This window comes from Prionailurus bengalensis, chromosome D2 (genome assembly GCF_016509475.1).
Source record: "Prionailurus bengalensis isolate Pbe53 chromosome D2, Fcat_Pben_1.1_paternal_pri, whole genome shotgun sequence".
In the NCBI taxonomy this organism is placed as follows: Eukaryota; Metazoa; Chordata; class Mammalia; order Carnivora; family Felidae; genus Prionailurus; species Prionailurus bengalensis.
Window position 1 is genome coordinate 17856874 of NC_057351.1, and position 23238 is coordinate 17880111.

Sequence of the window (23238 nt, forward strand, 5' to 3'; positions counted from 1 at the left end):
ACCCTCACCTGGTGACCCCGCCCCCAGGCAGTTGCTCACACAGCGGTGAGGCGGCCCGGCCAATAAAGAGACTCAGTCTTTATTCTCATAACTGTGTTCAAGGTCTGGTTCAAAGTCTGACTCCCCCGTGGGTGGAACCCGGGATGAGGACCACGGTGGTCCTCTTTGCAGCCCTGGCCCAGCAGGGCCCGGACCCCCAGGAGCTCAGGCAGGAGCCGACACGCCAATCTTTCTCATTACTGCTTTGAGACCCTACGGTTTTTTGGAAATGACGTATGTCATTTGCTGGCACACATAATACAGTAAATCAAGCATCTATACGCTGTATTATTGGTAAATTAGTTAGGGATATTGGTAAATTGGTTTCGGGAGAGAATTTTCTTTCTTTCAGGTGCGTCCATAGACGGGAGAGAGCATAAAAGATTTTATTTTGTTGGCTGAAGTTTTTTTAAGGTTTATTTATTTTTGAGCGAGTACAAGTGGGGAAGGGGCAGAGAGAGGGGGACAGAGGATCTGAAGTCGGATGCTCAACGGACTGAACCACCCAGGCGCCCCCTGGCTGAATATATATGTATATTCTTTCAATGTGATTACTGCAGAATCAAATAGCTGGGTCAAGTCACATACTTGATTATAAAAAATGTTGCAGATCTGGTCCTCTTGCTCCAGTCCAGAGCTCATAGAGCTCCCCTCCCCCTGGACCAGCCCAAACTCCTTCCAGAACATTCCAGAGGGCACAGCTGGCTGGACTACCCAGTCTCGGTCTCTGCAACGACCCCAAACAGAGGCTACAAAGCACGCTGTCCTCTTTCCTGGCATTTAATGTTTCCTCCCCTCCTACGTCTTCGGGACTATCGGGACAACATAGTTTCTCAACAAATAACGAATAAGCTTTTCCCTGATGTCAAAGCAAGACCCCCGCCCCCAACCCCACCATCCCTAAAGGACTCTGAGGGATACTGCACAATTATGCTAAGAGCTCTTTTTAAAAGATGGCAGGAGAACCAAGTTTTTGGTTGTCTCGAATAATGGAGAAAGGGGATGCAGAAATGTGGCTTCCGGAACATTAAAAAGACTCATCTGTCCAGCCTTTTCAGTGACGCCCCACACCCCCCAACCGCAATCCAAATTGCTCAACAAAAAATCAGTCATTTCAGTGTTTTCTTGATATGCCGGTGGGGTTTTCCAAAGGTAGGTATTTCATTTTATTGAAAACAATTTTTTTTTTAATTTTTTTTTTTCAACGTTTATTTTTTGGGACAGAGAGAGACAGAGCATGAATGGGGGAGGGGCAGAGAGAGAGGGAGACAGAATTGGAAACAGGCTCCAGGCTCCGAGCCATCAGCCCAGAGCCTGATGCGGGGCTCGAACTCACGGACCGCGAGATCGTGACCTGGCTGAAGTCGGACGCTTAACCGACTGCGCCACCCAGGCGCCCCTATTGAAAACAACTTTTAATGTTTGCTTTTATAATTTATTTTTTTAATTTTTTAATGTTTTAATCTTTGAGACCGAGACAGGGAGACACAGAATCCAAAGCAGGCTCCAGGCTCCGAGCTGTCAGCACAGAGCCCGACCTGGGGGCTCGAACCCACAAATCGTGAGATCATGACCTGAGCCAAAGTTGAACGCTTAACTGGCTGAGCTCCCTGGGTACCCCAATGGTAGCTATGTTAAAAGACAGAAGGGAAAGCACTGAAGAGCCCCAGGAAAATGGTAGGCAGGTATATAGACTTAAAATACTATAGAAGCTGGGGTGCCTGGGTGGTTCAGTTGGTTAAGTGCCAGACTTCGGCTCAGGTCATGATCTCACAGTTCATGGGTTCGAGCCCCGCGTCAGGTTCTGTGCTGACAGTTCAGAGCCTGGAGCCTGCTTCAGATTCCGTGTCTCCCTCTCTCTCCGCCCCTTCTCGGCTTACACTACTCTCTCTCTCTCTCTCTTTCTCAAATAAATAAACATTAAAAAAAATTAAAATGCTAAGAAGCTGTGAAAATATTTGCCCCCTGCCCCCACCCCGGTTTGGCATGCAGGCTCTAAGTGCCCAGGGCAGACTCCAGGTGAGCACTTAGAAGTGGCATGACCTTGAACACGTTATAGCCCTTGACCTTGAGGAGGTTAAGGGCTTCCAGCAGCAGCCTCTCTGCCCAGCTACAAGAGGCAGCCCATCACTCTGTCTCACAGGCTACTGTGAGCGACGAGAGTATGTTCCGAGTATGTTCCGGGGCACGGCTCAGGGCCTGGCAGGCACATCGGGAACGTTGCACAAACAATAACAGTAACAGTAATTATTACAAATAAGAATAAACCCCGCGAGGGCACCGCAGTAAAAAGTGAATGTGTTTTAGAAGTGTGATAGGAAATGGTCACTGAGCGGGGTCCCCAAAGCAGACAGACCGTCTTCCTGGTCCTCCCACACTAGTCCCCTCCATCCTGTAAAGCCCGGGAATGACGTTAGCCACCAGCACAGAGCGTTATCTATAAAGTATCTTCTCTTTATTTAAGTTAAACAATTTTCGAGGATGGTTTCCATCTATAAAATGGACAAAGTACAAGCTCTGTACAGCAGTTCTTTTTAAAAATCAACTGGAAAAAAAATTTACCAAACTATATTTTGAGTTTGCAAAACATACTCACAGATACCATCGTTTTTAGCGTTTATGAGGACATAAGAAAAGACCACCACAGAGAAGACGACTCACTTTGCCACGCTTTGCTCAAAGGGCTCTTAGGAAAAGAATCCGTACTTGTAAAAACGGGAGAGGGTGGGATCGTCCCGATGACTAAAAAAATAACGCAACCACAGTAAGTCACTTTGGCACACTGTGTCATGTAAACATAGCTCACCTGTAGACACTGGTTCCCGCCCCGCCTGCGTCCCACAGCCTCGCGCGGGTACCCGACGCTCTCCCCAGGGGCCCACCTGGAGTCGAGACCAGCCTCTGAGGACACAGGTGTGCCGCGTCGAGCCGGCTAGGGCCTCCCTGCCCGCTGAAAGCACCTCTGGGTGCTTGGCAGGGGGCCAGAAAGGAAGACACAGGACAGTCACCCGGCCACGCCTCTACGCCCGAGCCCAGCGTCCCGGAGCAAACACGCGCAGGGCTTGTGCAGTGGAGAACAAAAGACCGGGAAGATCCCCTTTCCTAGAGGAACAGGCAGGGAAGAGAGTGGCACTTTGCAGAGCGTCAACCCAGCGGAATCTTCTGGGGACGCTTCTCACTCCATGACCTCCCAGTCTCTGCCCAAAGGGGCCCGAGGAGGTGAATTTCTGATGCGCGCCCCACGGTGCCGCAGCTTGTGGGTGGCTGGCCTCTTTGAGACCGGGCCCGGGTGTGGGCAGCGGGCAGGAGAGGGGAGAGGGAGGCAGTGGCCGCGAGAATGACCAAGGAGCCACTCTGTCCCTGCGTGCGGGGCCGCCGCAAAGGCCAGCAGGACTCTGCGGGGACATTGCCGGGTGCCTCTTCCTGTAGTAGCTTTAGTTCCGGTCTCGTGGTTTATACCGACAGCTGCTTCCTAAAGCACAAGCCTTGTGTTCCATGCCCTCCGTGTCAACGGATCAGGCGTCTTTCGGTTTGTACCTTTCCTAACGGTCGACCCAACGCCCATGACCGACAGCAGTCACCTGGGCCCGGGAGGGACAGTGTGGGCAGGCCAGATTCCAGAGCCCAGGGACCGTGGCCAGCCTTGCCAGCTCGCCCAGACTCTCCCGATGAGTCCGGTGCTGGTCCCTGACAGCTTCCTGCCATCACCTACTGAGGGCCGTGGGAAGGGGTGGTTTTTTTTTTTTTTTTTTGTCTGTTTCTGTTTTTGTTTTTTTTTCCCTAAGAGAAAAGAAATTGGAATTTAAAAAGACCCAAAGCAACGTCTGCTAAAATAAGTAACCCATCCACGTTTACAGATTACCGAGGGCACAGAATGTGGATCCCAACATTTGGCGGTGACTTCCGGGCTGAAGCCAACAGAGGCGCCCTGTGTAGGGCAGCACCCCCCCCAGCCCCCCCCCCCCAGCGGCCCCCATAGCACCTGCTCACGAGGATGCTCCAGGGGGCAAAGGAGACCACCTCCTCCCTCCGGGAGAGCCCCGTCCCTCTTCCTTCCGGCTGTGAACTGCTCTGTGGAGAATTTACAAGATGAGAACAACCTACAGAAACCATAGGGAACTGACCGTACGTTCGTTCTATATACTTATATTTAGTGTCCCACTGTAGAAAAGTTCATACTCAGATACAGCAAGTACATCATGTGGAAGAGGGGGGGGGTCTGTGCTGGGAAGACAGCTGGGAATAGAGGAGTGGGGACAGGGGACTACGACGTAAACCTGCAAAGCGACGTGGTTCGCTGCTGTGGAAACCCGACATGATTTCAATGGGATCAAACATGGAGATTTCGAGAGAGTTCTCCTCGTGGTGACGTAGCAACGACACCCCTTCCACCCTCCCTGCCCCCAACTCGTACGCGTTCGGGCCGCTTCTCCGCCGTCCCTGGGGGGGTTGTCCGGGGCTTCCCCGGCCGAAACCGGGGGGTGGGGGGGGCACCGGGGGGGCCGTGGCCTCGGAAAGGGGGCCCGGCTGTCTCCTGTGAGGGGAGGAGAGCCGTTGCTCTCTCCTGGCCTCTTCCGTGTCCGCCCAGGCCCCGCGCCTCGCAGAAGTTCTCCGACTTTCAGACCGTGATGGAATACTGAGGTATATAGTTTCGCGGAAAGTTCAAGAAACATAATCAATAACGTGATCACCAAACTCAGCCCGACGGTGTAGGAGACAGGCCGGCGCGGCCTCCCCGGCTCTCCTACTGCTGCAGGTTGAGCGTGAACTTCCACTGCTGGGACAGGGCCGGGCTGCACACCTCCACGCTCAGGCCCCCGTTCTTGGCCGTGCGGCTGTCCAGGCACAGGTTGCTGCCCACGTGCCGCAGCTTGGAGTTGCCCTCGATCTGTTCCCACTTCTGCAGAAGACAGGAGAATGCCTTACAGTAAGGGCGCGAATGGAACGGCACGAAACAGATCCTTTTGGCGGGGTCTTCTGGCTACATTAAAAACCCAAAGAACCAAGTATCTTTTTTTGGGGGGGGGGTGTGGTCTCTGATCACGATGGACGGGAGTGACCAACGGGCCCCCCACAAAGCAGCCCCAGGTGCTGTGAAGCGCCCAGGAAAGAAACCTCCGCTCTCCGCCTCGGTCTGCAACTCAAAGCCTCCTTTTCCAGGCCGCCGGGGACCGCTTCTCCTGTCCCGCCCTCTCCCTCCTGTGGCTGTGCCCTTGTCCGAGCACCAGCGCCTGGGCACCTGCTATCCTCAGTCATTACAAGGACTTGATGTAGGGACTCTGCATTCGTCCCCAAGAAGGCCTCATCTGATGATCCTTCACCTCAAGGAAGGAGCCCTAGGAAGCTGAGCCAGCTCAGAGGGGACCCCAATCGTGCCCCTGGTTACTGGAAGGCAGCCCTGCCCAGAGGGCATGGCCTGGGCACCTCCACATTCTCACGTAGGCCCTCCTGCTCGGCTGAGCCAGAGGAACTGTGTCAGGTACAGCGAGAGGGAAAGAGATACTTGAGTGGCCAGAATATCATGTTGAGGAACCTGCTTCTGGACTGTCCGTTTTCTCTACTAGTCTGTGGCCTCCTTGGGGGCCGTGTGTGTGAGAAACTTGCCTCAGCCACACTAGAGTCTCCCAGTGCTCTGCCTGGCACAACCGAGTTCCAAATGGGGCACTTGGAGAGCACAGGGCAGAACGTCTTCTTACTCAAGCGTGCGCACCCTCCCCCCTAGCAAAACCAAACCCAGCAGCCAACCCGCCAACCTCATCCCACCAGCTAACCAAAAACTCAATCAGCCAATCAACTCACCAATCAATCAACTCACCAATCAATCAACTCATCAACCAACCAACCAACCAACCAACCAACCAACCAACCAACCAACCGACCAAGTCAGGAGACAAAGCCCACAGCCTAAAGGAAAGGGAAGGAAAGGCAGGAAATCTGAGCCCCCCCCCCACCCTGCTGTTTACCCCCATGTAGAAATCTCCAGTGTTTGTTCTTTAAAAAAAAAAAAAAAAGTATCACACTTTTTTCTCCCCAAAGCTCTCCCTTCATTAACATAGTCTGCGATTCTAATTAATTTTTTACACTGTGTGCGCTAAAGCTCCTTTCCGTAAGTATTTCTGCAAATCCTTTTGACACCGTGGAATTGAATTTTCTTCCTCCTGCCTCCCTTTCCCCTCTGACTCTGCAAATGCACACACAACACGAGCACACAGACGTGCCTGGAAACCAAATGGTCCAACTGGCAGGACGGTGCGGCTTCAAGATAAATTTAGCTGAGAAGCCTCGTCTCAAATGGCAAATGAACGAGGTGGGGAAGGAGGCAGAAGAGGCAGAGGGGAGCCCAGCTCCCTGGGAACCGACCTTCTGCACAGGGACCCCGGGATACACATTCGCACGGCCCGCTAACCTGGAGTTTTTGCCAACAGTGAAATTCAGCGTGATCAGATGAACACGCGGGAGGTCATGGCTACCTGCCTGTCATCTCCTCCTTTCTGGCTCCCTGGCCGTCAGTCATTCCTCACGCAGGTTTCCTCCACTGTCATGGGAAGTGTGTACGCCCTGCCCACATCCCCGTGTCACTCTGAGGGGCCAAGAATCAGGTTTGAAAAAAGAAAACGGAATGAATGGAATCTGATTTCCTTCTCTGGAGGGGCTCTGCCTGTCATGTGTCAGAACATCAGCTAAACGGAAGGTCTTTAAAAAAATAACCCGACCCCAGCTGTGTCTCTGGAAGGCAGCGCCCTCCGCCCGGGCTCACGGGTCAGATTTCTGGGGCATCGAGGCTCTCCTGAAACAGCCCCCACATTTCCACGTGCCACAAAGCCAGAAGAGTCTGCAACAATTTTCCATCTCCTGGTGTGAGCCTCTCGGGGGGTCAGTGACACTTCCTAAGACCTGGGACTACAGCAGGATTACCTGTCAACTCCTGAGATAAGACCAGCTCCCGCTAAAGTAGCTCCTCCACAGGTTACGCGTCTGTTTTGTTCTGTTCTTTTAGGAGGTTTGGTGACCAGATAAAATCATCAGTTTGTCCCTTCTTTGTGCCTCCATGGGCGCCCCTGCCCCGTGACACTCCATGGTAGCGTGGCTGCACCCTGAGCGGGGGGCATCATGGAATCCTGGGTGCATCGATGCCCAACCAGCAGGACTGTGGGCGGCCCGGGTCCAGGGGACAGGGGCCTCCCCGTTGGGCGGCCGCGCTCGCGGACTAGGGGTACCGTGCACTCCTGAGACCGTGCCGTCAACACAGATGAACACTTGAGGACGGCAGACTGTGGGCAGACAGCCGTGCGGGGGAGGCACCCGCTGCTAAACCAGGGATTCCGCTGAGTAGAGGATGCGGGGACACCCAGCGGTCAGGCCAGCGGCGGCCAGAGGCAAGCGTTTCTCCGACAACGGGATCTAAGCAAGGGACCTGGTTTTGGCCTCGGTCCTCCCGGGGGACCCTGGAGAGAAGATGCGGGTCTCAGCCTCCCCTTTTGTGAAGCCGGTGTTGACCTAGAAGCCCACTCAGGCTCCTGGCTCTGTGCCTCAGTTTCCCTACACCCACCTACCTGAGAAGAAGGGACTGTATAAAGACAAGCCTGCTCCACACGTTGGCATGTTGGAAGGTCCTTTTGCGGCTACGTTTCTATTTCTGACACTAGCCATCACCCCAGGCGAGAAAGGGCATGTCTCCATGTTTACCCCCTGGGAGTATGGCAGAGCAAACCCGCTTCAAAGGCAAAAACATTCTAAACTGTTTGGAAACATACATACATACATATGTACATACACGTATATACGTGTGTGTGTATATATACATATACGCGTGTGTGTGTGTATATATATATACACGTATACACTTGAGAGTGTGCGTATAAGGTTTCATCCACTTGAACTTACGTGGCATTTTTGTAAGTTTAAAAAGCAAAGATATTTAACAAATAAGAACGTACGTTTTCTTTAAAATACCCAGCGGCAGGGAGAGAATGAGATTAACACGAGAAATAAGCAACGCCAGACCACTGGCTTAAGAAAGAAATACAGGTGTGTCTGCACAGGTCTTTCCTTCGGGGCTGAGGGTTTGTCAGCACCCCAAAATGCAACAGAACGAAAGCACCCCCCCCTTCGGCGATGTTGTTATGAACCCCTTCCTTTCCTAGCACTTATTTGTGGCTCAGTGTTTCACTAACTTCTCAGCGGGCTCTGAGCCCGGCCCACGCTCCCTCTGCCCGCACGCACGCACACACGCACGCACGTCGCTCCTGCACGCCTGCTCGTCCCACCCCGCGCTTCCGGCCGGCCCTTCCGCTCCTGGGCCCGAGGTCCTGTGCCCCCACGTGCAGGGGGGGGGTCTGACGAGGCGGAAAGTTACGGGGTTGCGGTCATCCCGTCCAGCACTCAGACCTACGCATCCACAGCCGCCACCGTCCGTTATCTCCTTGGTGCTCACCGACGTCACCAGATACTTTCAGGGTGCCCACAAACGAGCAGCTGCTACAGAGAAGCTTCTGGACAGGGGACCACCAGCCCTGCTTCCCTTGCACAGCACGGAGGGGAGGAAATGACCTGCCCCTACCACCGTGCCCGGGCTAGAGAAGGCAAGGCGTTCACAGACCTTCGGAGGAGCCGAGCATACAATCGCGAAACAGATCGGTCAAGGAGTTACGGGGAGCCATAACCCCAGGACGGGGCACTCATGGGAGAGCGGCCCACAGGGGGCCGAGGAGAGAAAGCACCGCCACCCAGAGCCGGTGCCCACGGAGACCGAGGAGCCTTCGCAGCACTCGCCCCCCGCGCCCTGCAGAGACACGACGATCCCACGTTCGCCCAGCACGGGATTCGCGGGCAGCCAGCCACACACGGGGGGCTGCCCGGCAGGGTAGGGGGACGGCCGGCAGATCGCGGGAGCTGGAGTCCGGTAGGGCGGCCGGCACGGCAACAAACACGGCGTAGGCGCTGCCGCCGAGGCCACGGAGGAGGCACCGGGAGGCCAGGCCGAGGGGCACGGGCGCCCTACCTGTCTGCTGTCGTTTTCCCGGCAGCCCTGCAGCTTTATGACCGAGCCCGGCGTCCGGTCCACCACCGTCAGGCACAGGTCCATGTGTTTCACCGACTTCTCCTTCGTCAGGGCCCACTCCTGGAACGCAAAACTGCAGGTCAGGGGCGGGCCACGCGCGGGCCCGCGAGGGGGCGGGGCCCCCAAAGGGAAAGGGTCACGCTGCGGAGCCGGGATGTGGAGCCCCCTGGGCCAACGCAGGGCCCACACGCGACTTTCCGCCTAAGGGCGGGTCTACAGCTGGGGGTGTCCGGGGGTGCCTCCCGGCACAGCACCAAGGTTTTTGCAGACCGTCGTGGCAGCAGGGCTCCGAGGACGCCAGGAACCAAGATACGCAGTATTAACTATGTCAGCCCCAGACGCAAATCAGAGCACCCTGCTCATCTTCCACCCTTAAATGCGAGCTGGAGACACCGTGGCTCGGGCGTGCTTCCCACAAGATGGACGGTGCAGGGCCAACTCTTCCACCCACGTCGTTTTTGGGAAGGCTCTGCGCCCCCTGCAGGCGTGGTCTGGAAACAGCCTTTACGAATGTGGCTTGTAACGTGTGAAAATTATAAACTACACAGGGCCTATTTAAGCAAAACGTACAGCGTGTAGTAGCCTCACTACTGGGCGGTGGGTGATTTAATGCTCACGAAGGTCTGAGATCCCTGTGGCTGGGCCTATGTATTTACACACACACACACACACACACACACACACACACACAGCACAACTAGTTATTCTTTTTTTTTTTTAATTTTTTTTTTCAATGTTTATTTATTTTTGCGACAGAGAGAGACAGAGCATGAACGGGGGAGGGGCAGAGAGAGAGGGAGACACAGAATCGGAAACAGGCTCCAGGCTCCGAGCCATCAGCCCAGAGCCCGACGCGGGGCTCGAACTCACGGACCGCGAGATCGTGACCTGGCTGAAGTCGGACGCTTAACCGACTGCGCCACCCAGGCGCCCCTCGTTATTCTGAGTACTCGATAAGACTGTCTCAAACGGCAGGAAGCCAGAGAATGGGGAAGAAGTGGGAGTGTGGCCATGGGCAGAGGGCTCCCGGCAGGGCAGCGGGTGGGACAGGAGGAAGGTGGCTTCTGACCTCTGCTCTAGGACAGGACCCTTTCGAAGGGGTAAACACCCAAATGAGCGCTCAGGATCCAGAAGCAGCAAGGCGTCTCCCGACGCAGAATTCTATCAGGACAGACTACCCGCGGCGTCATTTCTGCTGCGTGCACGGGAAAGCTGCCACCATACAGCCGTCCTCGCAATGGCCCCACTACGCCCTGCAGCGACCCAGGTGCTCTCGCAGGGCCGGGCCCAGGGCGGTGAACAGACAGGCAGGGCCCCGCCCTCGTGGGGCTGGCTCTCCAGCGGGGAGAACACGTAACACACACATGAATGTACCACGGACACTTAGGCGCTATTAAGCGCTTTGGAGAAATTATTTTCCTTTTCTTCTAAGGGGACAGAGATGAGAGAGGGAATAAATTATCATTTTTCTAAAGTGTATTTATCGAGAGAGAGAGAGAATGAATATCTCAAGCAGGCTCTGTGCAGTCAGTGCAGAGTCCAATGTGCGGCTCAAACTCACGAAGCATGAGACCATGATACAAGCCAAAGTCAAGAGTCAGACGCTTAACTGATTGAGCCACCCAGGCACCCAGGGAATAAATGACCTTTTAAAGAAGCCTCACTATTCAATACCCAGGTCACCCTGGGACAAATGGTGGGCCCCAGACAGGCAGCCCCTGCAGGGACTGGAAAAGCCGTTAGCCTGTTCTCCGGCTTCCTCGCTCCTAACAGGGAGGGCGACTCGGGCCAGTGCCCTCACTCCCCTCGGCTTCAACGTCCTCCCCTTTTAACTAGCATTTCTCAAAGTGTGCTCCATGAGGAATTCTATGAAGTTAGTTCCAGGTCAAGTACATTTGGGAAACGGTGAGTTTGGGCCACGTTTCCCTCTGCAAATTCGGAAAGAAGTCTCTTAAAGGCTCTGAAAGTCCGAGGATAGAAGAGACCGCCCGGGCTGCTTTCCTTTGCGACTCTCAGACTCGGGAGCTCGGAGCCCTGTCCCCACCTGTCCCCACCAGCGCCTCTTGGCAGTGAGCTCTGCAGAGCGCCCTCTGGCAAGGGCCACGTGCCGCCTCTGAGGGGCGACTGCAACCTTCCACGATGCCGTCACTCAATAGTCGGTGCTTCTCAAGTGCCAACAGGTGCCCAACGTCACCGGCACTTGAGGGCGTCACTCACGGCACAAAGGCCCCCGGGAAGGAGGACGCGCATGCGGTCTTTCGTCACGTGTCCAGCGAGGCTTGTGTGAAATAATGGCACTGAGACCCCCCCCCCCCCCCAGCTCCGGGCTAAGATTTTAGATGGTTCCGGGAAGCAGGTGTCGAAAGCCGCTGGAAAGGCTGCAAACAGATACCCAGTTAAAGCTCACGTCTCAATGTTTCTACGAGCTTCTTGCCACTGTGCGCTTAATTATTTTAAAGCCGACTTTAGGCTGAATTTCAGAAAAACTAATTCAGCTGTGCAAACAACACAGCTAGTTGCCACTTTGTTCTTCTGTGTTGCATCTCAATGATCTGGATTTGTCAAATAAAGTTCATAAATATTTAAGGAACGCTTTTTTGAGCCGCTCCTCTTAAAAAAGCCCGGCCATTAATGTTCCCATTTCCTGTGTGTCTGCTGGGGCTCAGCCAGAAACCACATAACAAACCTTACTCTTCCAGAGCACGGGACCCTATTTTCGTGAGGGAATGTTATCTACCCTCAGTTTTCACCCATGTGGCACACTCCTCAAGAAAGCATCACTTTCCGTCAGATCAGATGGGGCTCACTCGTGGCGGGTTTACGAGTCGGGTTCCCTGCAAGCGGCAGCCGTGAGCTCTGCCTTCCAGAACCACACTCCCCAGTACCGTGGGAAAAAGAAATTTTTTTAATCCTTTATTTTTGAGACACACACACACACACACACACACACACACACACACACACAGAGTGAAAGCGGGGGAGGGCAGAGAGAGAGGGAGACACAGAATCCCAAGCAGGCTCCAGGCTGTGGGCTGTCAGCATAGAGCCCAACGTGGGGCTCAAACCCACGAACCACGAGATCGTGACCTGAGCCGGAGTGGGACGCTTAAGGGACCGAGCCACCCAGGCGCCCCGCCTCGGTTCAGTTAACCGGAGCAAATGCCTCGCACCCTCGGTCGCATTAGCTACGTTCTGAGCGCTCTGTCGCTGCAAGTGGTCGGGGAGAACCGCACTGGACAGGGCGGACCAGAACACCGCCCCCACTTTACAAAGCACAGCTGGACGGCGCTGATCTAGAAGGCGGCTCTCTCTGGGCCTCAGGCCGGTCCACGGAGGAACGTGTTCCCAGGTGTGTGGGTGAAAGTACACCACGTCGTCATACTGCCTCCCGGTCCCTCAGTGATGTGGCCTCTCCCTCGAGGAAACTCTTCACTGTGCAGCTGCTCCTTTAGAATCACCCGCCTCGGGAGCTTTCGAAAGCCCCAGTGCTCTGCGGCCCCAGGCCAAGTGAAATCCCAGGCTTTCTGGCCATGGGACCTGGCATCCGCATTTCTTAAAAGCTTTCGGGGCTATTCCAGCACAAAACCACAGGAGGAGTGCTCAGGGCGAGTGGAAACCTGCTCCCTGGAGAGGCGGGGCTGTGTCCTCCCGTCTATGACCCCTGAGGGGGCAGCGCCTGGCACAGCGGGTCCCCCGCAAATATCTGCTGAAAGGGAGGAAAAGTCACCCCATGCGAGAACAGCAATGGTCTCACAACAGGAAAGGGGAAAAAAGAGTGGGAACGGGTTGGCTCCGCACAGGCCGTCACGTGTGTTTGTCACGACAGCCCCAGGCACGGCACCGGGGTCTGCTCTGCGCAGGCTCTGGGACAGGCCAAGGTCGGGGCTGGGCCACGGCACAGCACTGTCGCCTGTGTGCACAGCTGGGAGCAGCCGTGTCTGGGTGGCCTCCTCCACTGTCCCCAACTACTTCCTCCCCCGAAGACGGTGCCCTGAGAGCAGCTCGCCACCAGCGAGCTCCGATGCCTAGACATCAGGGGACTATAACCAGGACACCTCGGACACTGAGAGGGGGAGCAATGAAAAATTTCACGGGGAGAAACAGGTGTAAACCGAGAATGTCCGGGGCAGGCCAGAGGAGTGTTCGTGGGCTGAGATACCAACATGCAGGCGGGATCTGGGGATCCAGAGCCACAGCCACCAGCCGTCACTGGTGGGGGTGATCACATGGGCCACTGAGCGGTCGAGAGCCAAGCACAGAGCCCGGGACAGAAGCTGGTGCCTCAGACGCTGAGGGCAGGGTGGGCGGTGACGGGAAATCCTTCACGGCCGGCCGGCACACTTACTTTTAGAATGCCCTACAGAGGGGCACCCGGCTGGCTCAGCAGGCTAGGCCCCCGACTGGATTTCGGCTCAGGTCATGATCTCACGGTCCGTGAGTTCGAGACCCGTGTCGGGCTCTGTGCTGACGGTGCGGAGCCTACTTGGGATTCTCTCTCTTCCCCGATTATGCTCTCTCTCTCTCTCTCTCTCAAAATAAGTCAAGAAACATTAAAAAAATTACTTTCAGATGTTCTACAGAGTAAGACTTCGCAGCCCCGTAGAGGGAGCCATCCCTGCACGGCCTCCCACAGTCAGACCTGCGCTGGGACAAGGATGGTGGCAACGCCACGCGACCCTGTGTCATCCCCTGTTGTGTGAGGCTGAGTATGTCACAGAGGCCATGCGGTCCCCAGCAAGAGGTGGGATCACATTTCATTTCACTGCCTCGGACTGAAAGGCAGGAACAGTGCCTCCCCGCCCCCCCTCCCACCTCCTGTCCCCAACCAACAAACTGCCCGACTTGTGTCCTCCCTCCTCCTCTCCTTCCTTCCCTCTTTACGGGTCTTCCTTCCAGCTGACCCCTCACATTTGGGGGGCCTGGGAAAGAGTACAAACGGGGACCCACATATCACAGGCTGTGAAATACTTGAAATCCGTAAATCCGGCTGCACCCAGAGGCTGGCCGGGCGCTCACGCAAAGCTCACGGCCTGTCCAGAGGGCAGAGGCTCTGGGGACGGAGGGGAGACCCTGGGAGCCCAGGCGGGGGGCGGTGGGGGCGGCACGCAGGTGCTGGGCCGGCCCTGGCTGCCGCCTGAAGCTGGCTCCCCGCCCCTTGTCTGATTTAGGGTGTCCGGACCACTCCAAGCATCTGCTAAGATGCCATCGCCAAGTGAAGGGAACATTTGGGGATCGCAGTCTGCCTAGATACTCCCTGGGGGTGGCGTCTGGAGCCACCAGCTGTACATGGGAGGAGGGGCCCTCTTTTAAAAATAATCCTTTTTAGGGGGGTGGGAGGGAGGGGAGGGTGGGTGATGGGTATTGAGGAGGGCACCTTTTGGGATGAGCACTGGGTGTTGTATGGAAACCAATTTGACAACAAATTTCATATATTAAAAAAAAAATAATCCTTTTTAAAGAAGGCCCTGGGATCAATAAACCTGTATACACCGAGTTCAACTGCCTCCCGACCCCCGCCTCACCCCATTTAAACTGCAGGCCCTCTGAGAGCTTGGCATATTTTCAGGGAGGTAAGAGTACTTAGCATTGCCCAACCTTTTTTGCGTACAAAGCCCATGGTTTCCCAAATACCTATTATTATCTCATTACAAAATGGCTCTCTAGACCGTTGTCTTCTGGAACACGTAGGCCACGGTTAGGCCCATCAAGGCTTCTTGGTCTCATTTTCAGTGAAGATAGAAGGTGCTGGGGTTTTATGCTTCCTGGAAAAGTTGCGCGCGCGCGCGCGTGTGTGTGTGTGTGTGTGTGTCAGACCGAAGCTAGTAATTATTAATTTTTCTATCTAAGCCGTTGCTGTCTAACAGGCAGGGGGACCAGGAATGACTCTGGCGGCCGCCACAGGGACTGTGGTTAAGTACCCATTTAACGGGGGCATAGGTAGGTGTTGACAAGCACATTCGGAGACGGGACACAGATGGGGACACAGAACAGGTGCTCTGGGGATGAGCACACATCACAGGGAGGAAGGAGGCAGCAGGAAGACAAGGAAGAGGAGGAGGAGGAGGAGGAGATTAAGACTGGCCCAAGGCTGCTGACAGGCTCCACGCCTCTGATCCGGGACACCCCACCCGATCTGGTGGCCGTCTGCTAGCGGGTGACCGGCAGGAACTGGGTGCTACCTCATGGAAAACTGGGGTCACAGGAGAAAGGCAGCAGCTAGGACTTGTAACGTCAGGGCCCCTTCCCCGTTATCTCCGGGTCTCCGGGAGCTAAAGTCCACCCCACGCACATACCTGGTTCCCCCTGCATTGTGGCACTCGTAAACTCCGACGACACCGTCAGCAAAATGTCCCAAAGTGTCCAGGCAGTTGGTTCCCTGCTGCAAGGCCCCAAAAGCTATATCCTGGTGGTCGGGAACCCTGGAAAGCAACGGGAGAATCGTCTGCTTAATTCCCTGGGAGCCCCCAGCTCCCGCCATCCACTTCCTCTACTTGGTGACTTTATCTCAGGCAGCAGGAACCACGCGAGGAAGGCCTCCACTAGGCCCCGTGCCCCTCCCCCACTGGCGGGCGGTCTCAGCGAGGCAGCGTTTCGCCCACGTCCTGGATTTCTAAGCCCGGCTGAAGATCACGTTGGAGGACGAGTCTTTGTATTCCACGTCAGGGAAACGTTTCTGGAAAGGAAAAGCTCCTGTATTCTTCGGTGTTGGTCCGTTGGAAGTTCTTTAGGAAAGCAATGAATGAGGGGTGCCTGGGTGGCTCCGTGGGTTGAGTGTCGGACTTCGGCTCAGCTGATGGTCTCGCAAGTTCGTGAGTTAGAGCCCCACCCTGGGTTCGTTGCTGTGGGCCCAGAGCCTGCTTTGGAGCCTCTGTCCCCCTCTCTCTGCCCCTCCCCCGCCTCGTGCTCTCAAAAATAAACCTTAAAAAAAAAATAAAAAAAAAAAAAGATACGTATTTAAAAATAAAAAAACAGTAAAAGAAAAGCAGTGAGCGTGGTCACGTGCCACTTGAACTTCCCAGAAAAGTTAGGATCTGACCTTCGCCCGGCAGAGGGGAGAACCTGAGTGGGTTTGTCGGGCGGCCGCGTGGGGGGGGGGAGGGGGGGGAACGACACGCCTTGGGATTCGACCCGCATCTGCACCCGGCCTGGGCCCTGCACCAGCTGCGTCGTCTCTCAGACCTCCCGCTCTCTCCACACCTCACCCCCCTCTTCCGCACGGCACCCGAGGAACAGTTCAGCTGCAAGTTATCATGTAAAAATACTGCCTCGTAAGCCAGGCTCTTGGGAAGCACTCGGTAAGTGGCAGTGATTACCACGGCCACAACACAAGTACGAAGTTGGTGTCTCCCTTGCCTGGCGCAGGGCGGGGTCGGGGGCAGCGGAGTCACCTGCCGGCACGGTGCGCGATGCTTCGGACACGGTCCAGTGTCACCTCGGGGTGAAACCGCATTTGATGTCGCTCTTGCCTGGCATCATTACCCACCAAGACCCAGGCCAGCAAATACGAGGTGGGCGCCATTGGGGGGCTACGATCTGCTGCTGGGAGGCCCCGCATGAGCTGAGAGAGACGACGACGACCGGGGGGCTCCCGCTGGTGACCGACACCGTTCCCAATCCCCAGCGAAAGCCATCCTTCACAGAGGGGGCCGAAGGGAGGACACCGTCCCGCTCTGCCCTCTCTTCCGGATGGGGGTGGGCGGGGGGAGGGGGGCAGGACGTCGTACGTTGCTTTAAAAGCCAAGGCAATGGTTCCAGGGGGGCGATGTGCGCGAGTAGCCGCGATGAGGCCCAGCCGCATCATCTAACCTTCCAACGCGTCTCTGTGACGAGGGCTCTGGAGGAGCCGTTAGTGCAAAAGATCACGGTGGGGGCTGTCGCGTTCCCGGTCCCCGGGCTGGGAGACACGGGACTCGCGGTGAAACGCTCTGGGCATACTCAGAATAAGGGATGTGCCGCATTAAAGCCAAGAGCTGTCTGGCAACCCCTTTACGAAGATGAAACGGAGATGGATCCCGAAGGCTGGAGGCCCGCGCGCCCGCCGATGAGGGCATCGGTGCTCCCTCGGGACGCGGGGCTCACGTTAATTTACAACGAGACGCCGGGTGTGGACGGAAGGCGCGGAAGAGTGCTTCTGATGAGCTCTCCTGGAGGGAAGCAGGGCGCTGGCATCATGACTCCCATCTTACGTGGGGTAGAGACCAGCCTGGAGGAGGGAGGCGCCGTGGGCGGGGTCCCGGTCCCCGCACCCCTGCTGGGTGCCACCATCGGCGGTTGCAAAGGCGGGGGCCAAATGGCAAGCGGCAGAGCGGAGGTATTCTTGGATCTGCGCCCGGGTCGGTGCTGGGTCTCAGCTCCCGACTCTCGCCAACTGGGGCGAGACACGCGAGGATGGGGAGGCCCGGGGCGCCAGAACCGGGAGGCCGGACGGAGGCAGCCGGGCAGGGTGGGCACAGCGCACACACCTGGGGCGGGGGGGGGGGGGGGGGGCGGGCGCTGCTCCTCGGGCCGCTTACACGGCCGGTTAGAGCACAGTCCTCGGCCGCTTAGCCCCTGCCCCCCTTGCCAACAGGGAAGGAGTTAGATGAGGGGACACCTGAGACTGTCTCCACCTCTCCGGAGAAGGGCAAGGGAACACGCGGCAGGAGGCCGCCATTCAGGGAGCACATTCTCAGGGCCGCTTGGCGACAGCTTGGGGGGAAGGACACGCAGCTCTCACGGGGGTGGGGGGGGGTCCAGCTCCTGGCCTCCTGTCCGAGGTGCAATCTTCACTTCCTCACCTTCCGAGGCCTCGCCGCCTCTCCGATACTTGCTGCTCCTAAGCCCCGGCGAAGTGAGACCCCACCCACCCCGCAGGTCCCCCCGGGGGGCTTACCTTAACTCTGGGTAGACGTTTTCGAGGTACCATTTGAAAGGCTTGCAGCTAAGCTTCTTCCTAAGCTCCAGGCGGCTCTGAATACTGGAGAAGAGGGAAACAAGATTCCTTTACCAATCTGAAGAACTGACCGGGTCCCTCCATCAAATCTGCTCCTGAGAACGGCACGGAGGCGGCAGTGGACCTTGGACCCCGCACGCTCCTGTCCCCATGACCCCGGGCACCTCCCGCACCCCGCCTGCCCGAGGCCCTCGCCCGGTCCCGAGCAGAGGCCCCTGCTTCGACCCCCGGGCGCCTGTTCTCGACTCTGGAGGCGGTGTGGTTCTTGGGGTGCGGGCTGACCACGGGGCTCCCCCCACCCCCAAGGATCCCGAGCAAAGCAGCACGAGAGGGCGCAAGTTACACTTACTTTCCATAAGGGACGTTTCTGGCAGAAGGCACTGCTGCGTAATAGAAGTTTTTGTATTCATCCATCCAGACCTCTGCTGCCCGGCGGGTGTTACTAGAAACAAAACCAATCTCCTTGAGCTGTGATCTGCTTCCTTTCCATCAGCGTCACGCTGTGTGCACCCGTCCGCTCGGAGTGCCACTCAGGATGGTCCTCCGACGCCGGCCGGCAGCTTGGGCAGCGGTGTAGAGAGCGGGCTGTCCCCGCTCAGCACCCAGGCCCGTGTCTGCGGGTAGCTGGCATTCAGCGGGTGCTTACTGAACAAACAGAGCTCACTTTCTCGGGTTGTGCGAAAACGGATTGTCAAAGAGCAAAAGTCGGAGTCAGAAATGCAGCACAGGAAGGGGCTGGGAAGAAGAGACTGGGGCTGTACCATCGGGAAGGACAAAGCGTCACGGCAACAACCCGCGCGAATGTGTGCGCAGAAGGAAGCACCAGGGAGGACATCCGAGAACCCCTCGGCCTCCACGGCCCTTCTCATCACGGCTCTCACCCTACCAGACGGCCCCGGGCAAAAGTTAAAAATAGATAAGAATTCCTATTAAAAAAGACTTTTTTTTGCCTACAGACCTGAGCTGACAGAGAGTCCTGTTTGGACAAGGAGTCGTCACGTGAAGGGGACAGCAGCTTTACGCCCCACACGTGGGGCTCTAATCAGCTACCCCGTGCTTTTTCTAGAAGGCAGGAAAACCACATGCTTCGGTCTCAAAACCATGATGCGTGATCAATAAGGCCGCTGGAACAAGCTACTTTTGCACACACGGACTGCGTGAAGGGATTCACGCGCACGGACGTCCACATCTGACCCTGCCGGCATTCTTTGCAAAGCAGGTATAGAGCAGCATTCATACAGGGGGCCTCTCTGCTCCCAAGTCCTGGACTCGGTACCAAAGTAGACTCACCCCTCCTTAAGAATCCGTACAGAACACATGACGTTCTTCCACAATAAATTATTAGGGAGGCCGCGTTCACCTTCGAAAGGAATTCCTTTTCTCTACCAAAAAGGTCTCTTTTGAAGCAGGGAGGCTTTCAAATGATGTGAGCTACAATTATGAAGATAATTTCTATGCGGGGCATACATCTTTCCCCTAAAGTGATGCAGAGCCCCTTTTTCTCTTCCTGAGATAGAAGATGAACTGTTCCAAATGCCATCTACTAGACAGACAAGACAATACGAAATAACATGGCTGTCCTCTGACCTGGCAAGTTCCCGCTTCTACAACCTACCTCGTGGAAATTTATCGGCTAGGAAGGAAAACATACATGTGAAAATACGCTCACTTCAGCATTGTTTATAATGGCGAAGAAAATTAGAAACCATACGACCATCGACAGGGAAGTGATCAAATAAATGGACTTCCCTGCAGCCACTGAAAATACTGGTGTGCGTCCTACATGCTGCCGTGGAATGACGCCCTTGACTGGCTGTTGGGTGGAGAGAAAACAGGCTAGGGAACAGCGCGCGCGATAGATATGTGCGTGCAGGGAAGGGAGGGGGTGGGGAGGGGGCTGGAGAGATGGACCTACCACATTAGAAGACTACCATCTTTGTTAATGAAATTGGCGATATTTCATTATTTTCGCTCTGTAAGAAAGACGTTCAACAACGAGCATTTAAAGATCTGAAGTGCCCGGGATGCGGGATCGTAAGTATTATTTCTCAGAAGAGCCATTAAACATGCTTACTGGGATTCGGAGTCTTACTAAGTGGCCCATGCCTCAACTTAACACCCAGTCAATCTCCAACAGGCTGTGTGACGTCAGTCCTCTGGGACCGGGATTGCTCATCAGTTGGATGAAACGGTTAGATTCAAGCATCTCCTAGGTCCCTTTCAGCCCCGAACGCTTCCAAGGTTTTCTGAATTCCAATCACACAGTGGTTTTGAATCACCTAAGTCATTAACCCATTTCGCAATCCCTAAACGCAAAGCAACATCCTTCTGTCTGCTGAATAGAGAAAGATCCATAGGTAAGACTCAACCAATAAGCTTCACGTGCTTCCTCCGCCCCAGTTTCCATTCATGCATTCAAATATTTATTCAGTACCTACTATACGCCAGTCTTCTTGGTGCTATGGATACAGCGGCACCCAGAAGGGTCCACTTTGATTTATCCAGGTTTTCCTTGCCTTTGCTTCCTCTCTGCCCACCCCTACGCTCAGCGCAGACAGGGTAGCTCTCTCAGAAAGCAGGCAGCAAAAGAAGGTGTGAGTCACACGGGCCAGTTCTACTGCACGGTGGGAATAACAGAAAACAGTCCGGTAAGAAAGTAAGTTTACACCGCTGGGTTTCCTGTATTTCATTTCAATCGCATTGGTGAAGTCTCGCCATTAACTCGAAACCTAAAACCCAATACCCCTCTCTAAGGGATGTGCCCCACCGCCGGGCTGCTCTTCTGCCTGGGGCCATCTCTGGCCTCCGGGTAAATTCTAATTCACACATACACTCCAGCACGCACACAACACCCTACAGTCTCTTGAGGGGCCTGCAGGAAGCAAACTGGACACGTCGCGACGTCGCCCAACTGGCCCACTCTCAACTGGTCTTGAGGGATGTGGCTGCCACAACCAGAGCCACGAAGCAAGGATTTGCAGGTGGGTCACAGCCTTACCCTTTCTAAAGTGCCAGTGCCCACATGTGCACACGGGAGGGGTAAAACAAGGCAGGATCCCACTGGGGCTGCTTGCTCCATTCATTCACTCATTCATTCATTCATTCATTCATTCCTCACTCACTCACTCGCTGACAAACTAACCTACATAAATGAGATCATCCTCTGCGTGTTGTTCTATCGCCTCTTTTAGCATCTAGATAAAAAGATCGGTATGTGGTAAGGCCGTGGAGACCGGAGCCCGGCTCCCCGAGTGGCAACCTGGCTCAAGTGCTTTCCGGTTGCGTGAACTTGGCCGGAGGGATGACGCTTCCGCCGCCTCAGCTTCCCTTATCCCTGAAGCGGGGACCAATCAGAGTACTTCGTTCATAAGGTTTTAGGAGAATGATGTAAGCTAATGTTGGTAAAGTACTGAGAAACAGCCCGACGCACACGAATCGCCACATACGTGCTAGCTCTTGTCGTGAAGTCCCAATTGTTAATGGTGAAATACTTACACACTTGATGCCGCATATCAGAGGAAACCAGAGAGAACGCGGAACTGGAAAGGGACCTCAGAAACCATCTAATTCGGCCCCCTTATCTTTTAGATGAGTCAGCTGCGGCAGAGGGCCGCAGAGATGCGCCGAAGGCCAGCAGATCTCTGGGGGCCTGGGTCAGTCTTTTGTCCGGGCCTCTGGTGCGCAGACTTCTCAGGGGCCGTAAGTTACGGCGAAGAAGTTTCCCTTCTAAACAGCTTAAAAACGACACTGCGTAAAGCAATGTTCTGTGTATGTTAACAAATACCTTGCGCTGGTAGCGACCAACGGCTTTAATACGTCCACACGAGAGGCTTTTGGGAGGAATCTCATGTTGTCCCCGGGAAAGAACAAACCCCTCACTGTTTATTTCGTGGAGCTCGCTGTAGAAGAAATACTTCCGTTTCTGGTAAAGAGCAGAAATGACGTCAGACGGCATTCGGGAAAGGACGTACTGTTCAAAGAGGGTAATTTGGCCGGAAGTTTTATTTGATACTTGGCCTCGCTGGAGGCTCCCAGAACTCAGACCCTCCGTGCTGACATTTTCACTTCTGCTGAAATAATTTTCACTTCCGGGTAATAATAACATGTGTGGTGTGCAACCTGCACTTGGAATCTAAGCTGTAAAACAGTGGACCAGAGAGAGGCTGTTTGTTCTCCCGGGCTCACTTCTGCTCTCTCTCCAGCTCTCCGGGTTCGGTGGGGGCACCGGGTTGGCAAAGCTGACCGCAGGCCTGGGGCTCGCTCATAATTCCCAGCTGCCGGTCTCCGGCCACAACCAGGCCACCGTAATCGCTGCCTGTCGGCGCTCCGCTGTCACGGCCACAGCCCCGTCCGCGCCACCTTCTCTCTGCCTGGGCCCCCGCCCCTGCCATCGGTTCCTCCTGAGGTCACCTCCTCGCCACCCTCTGCCCAGAGGCCATGAACACCTCGCTAAAGCTTAAAACAGAGAAGTCAGATACCTGCTCAAGAGTCAGGTGCCTACGGTAACTCCCCCCCACTGGCACCCAAACACCATCCCGAGTTTCCCCCCACCTACAGGGTGCTTGGCTGGGGCTGGTCGAGCTCTCCCACCCTGTCTACCGTCCCCTTATTCCCTAGGCTCCGGGCCCACCTGCTGGCAGACACCGATCTCAGCGCCGAGGACCTGCTCGTCCTGCAGGGAGCGCTGCCCCCCAGGAGCCCAGAGCCCCTCCCTCCCACCTCTGGGTCTGAAACGAGGGCGCAGAGGGTCCCTCCGTGTCCAGTCCGCTCCCGCTCAACCATGTGACCACCGGTGATCCTTCTCTGATCCTTCTGGCAGCATTTATCAGTGGCTGCCGTCTTACTTAGCTATTCAGATGTGGGGCTGACCGCTCCCAGCTCCCTGGGGGCAGGCTGGCCACGGGCCTGCGTGCCGTTTTATCTTTAGCATCTGGAAGAATTCCCCAGAAGACACCCGTAGGCCCACGATGGGTAACTGGCCTGTCTTCTTCAGAAAACTCTTGATCTGGTATCTTCACGTTTGCGAAGATATGTTATCTACCATAAACCATTTCCGTACGCCGCGTCTTTTTGGCGTGAATTTAGCACGGCCTGACTTTCGTGTTGTTCACATACGGTGCCCTGAGTGGTAACATATCAAGTTCCTCTTGTTCACAATAACGTTTTCTCACACATTCTGCCGGCGGGGGCGGGGGGGGGTGTCCAG

At 55.6% G+C, this 23238-nt stretch overlaps 1 protein-coding gene across 3 annotated transcripts in view; it reads right to left on the bottom strand.

The window, feature by feature from the left end:
- Positions 1-2472: 2472 nt before the first annotated feature.
- GALNT2 (polypeptide N-acetylgalactosaminyltransferase 2) overlaps positions 2473-23238 on the bottom strand; it is a 193161-nt gene continuing 172395 nt past the window's right edge. The window contains exons 12-16 of one of the 3 annotated variants that reach the window (XR_006299761.1): positions 18382-18474; positions 17973-18056; positions 15394-15519; positions 9041-9160; positions 2473-4939 (exon numbers count right to left, since the gene is read on the bottom strand). Coding sequence is in view for 2 of the 3 variants with exons in the window: in XM_043596342.1 (XP_043452277.1) it covers positions 4784-4939; positions 9041-9157; positions 15390-15519; positions 17973-18056; positions 18382-18474 (580 nt within the window). In the remaining variant the exon portion in view is untranslated. Of the gene's footprint in view, positions 4940-9040; positions 9161-15316; positions 15341-15389; positions 15520-17972; positions 18057-18381; positions 18475-23238 lie in introns of those variants that run through there. The other 2 variants (XM_043596342.1, XM_043596341.1) reach the window with 2 other exon arrangements.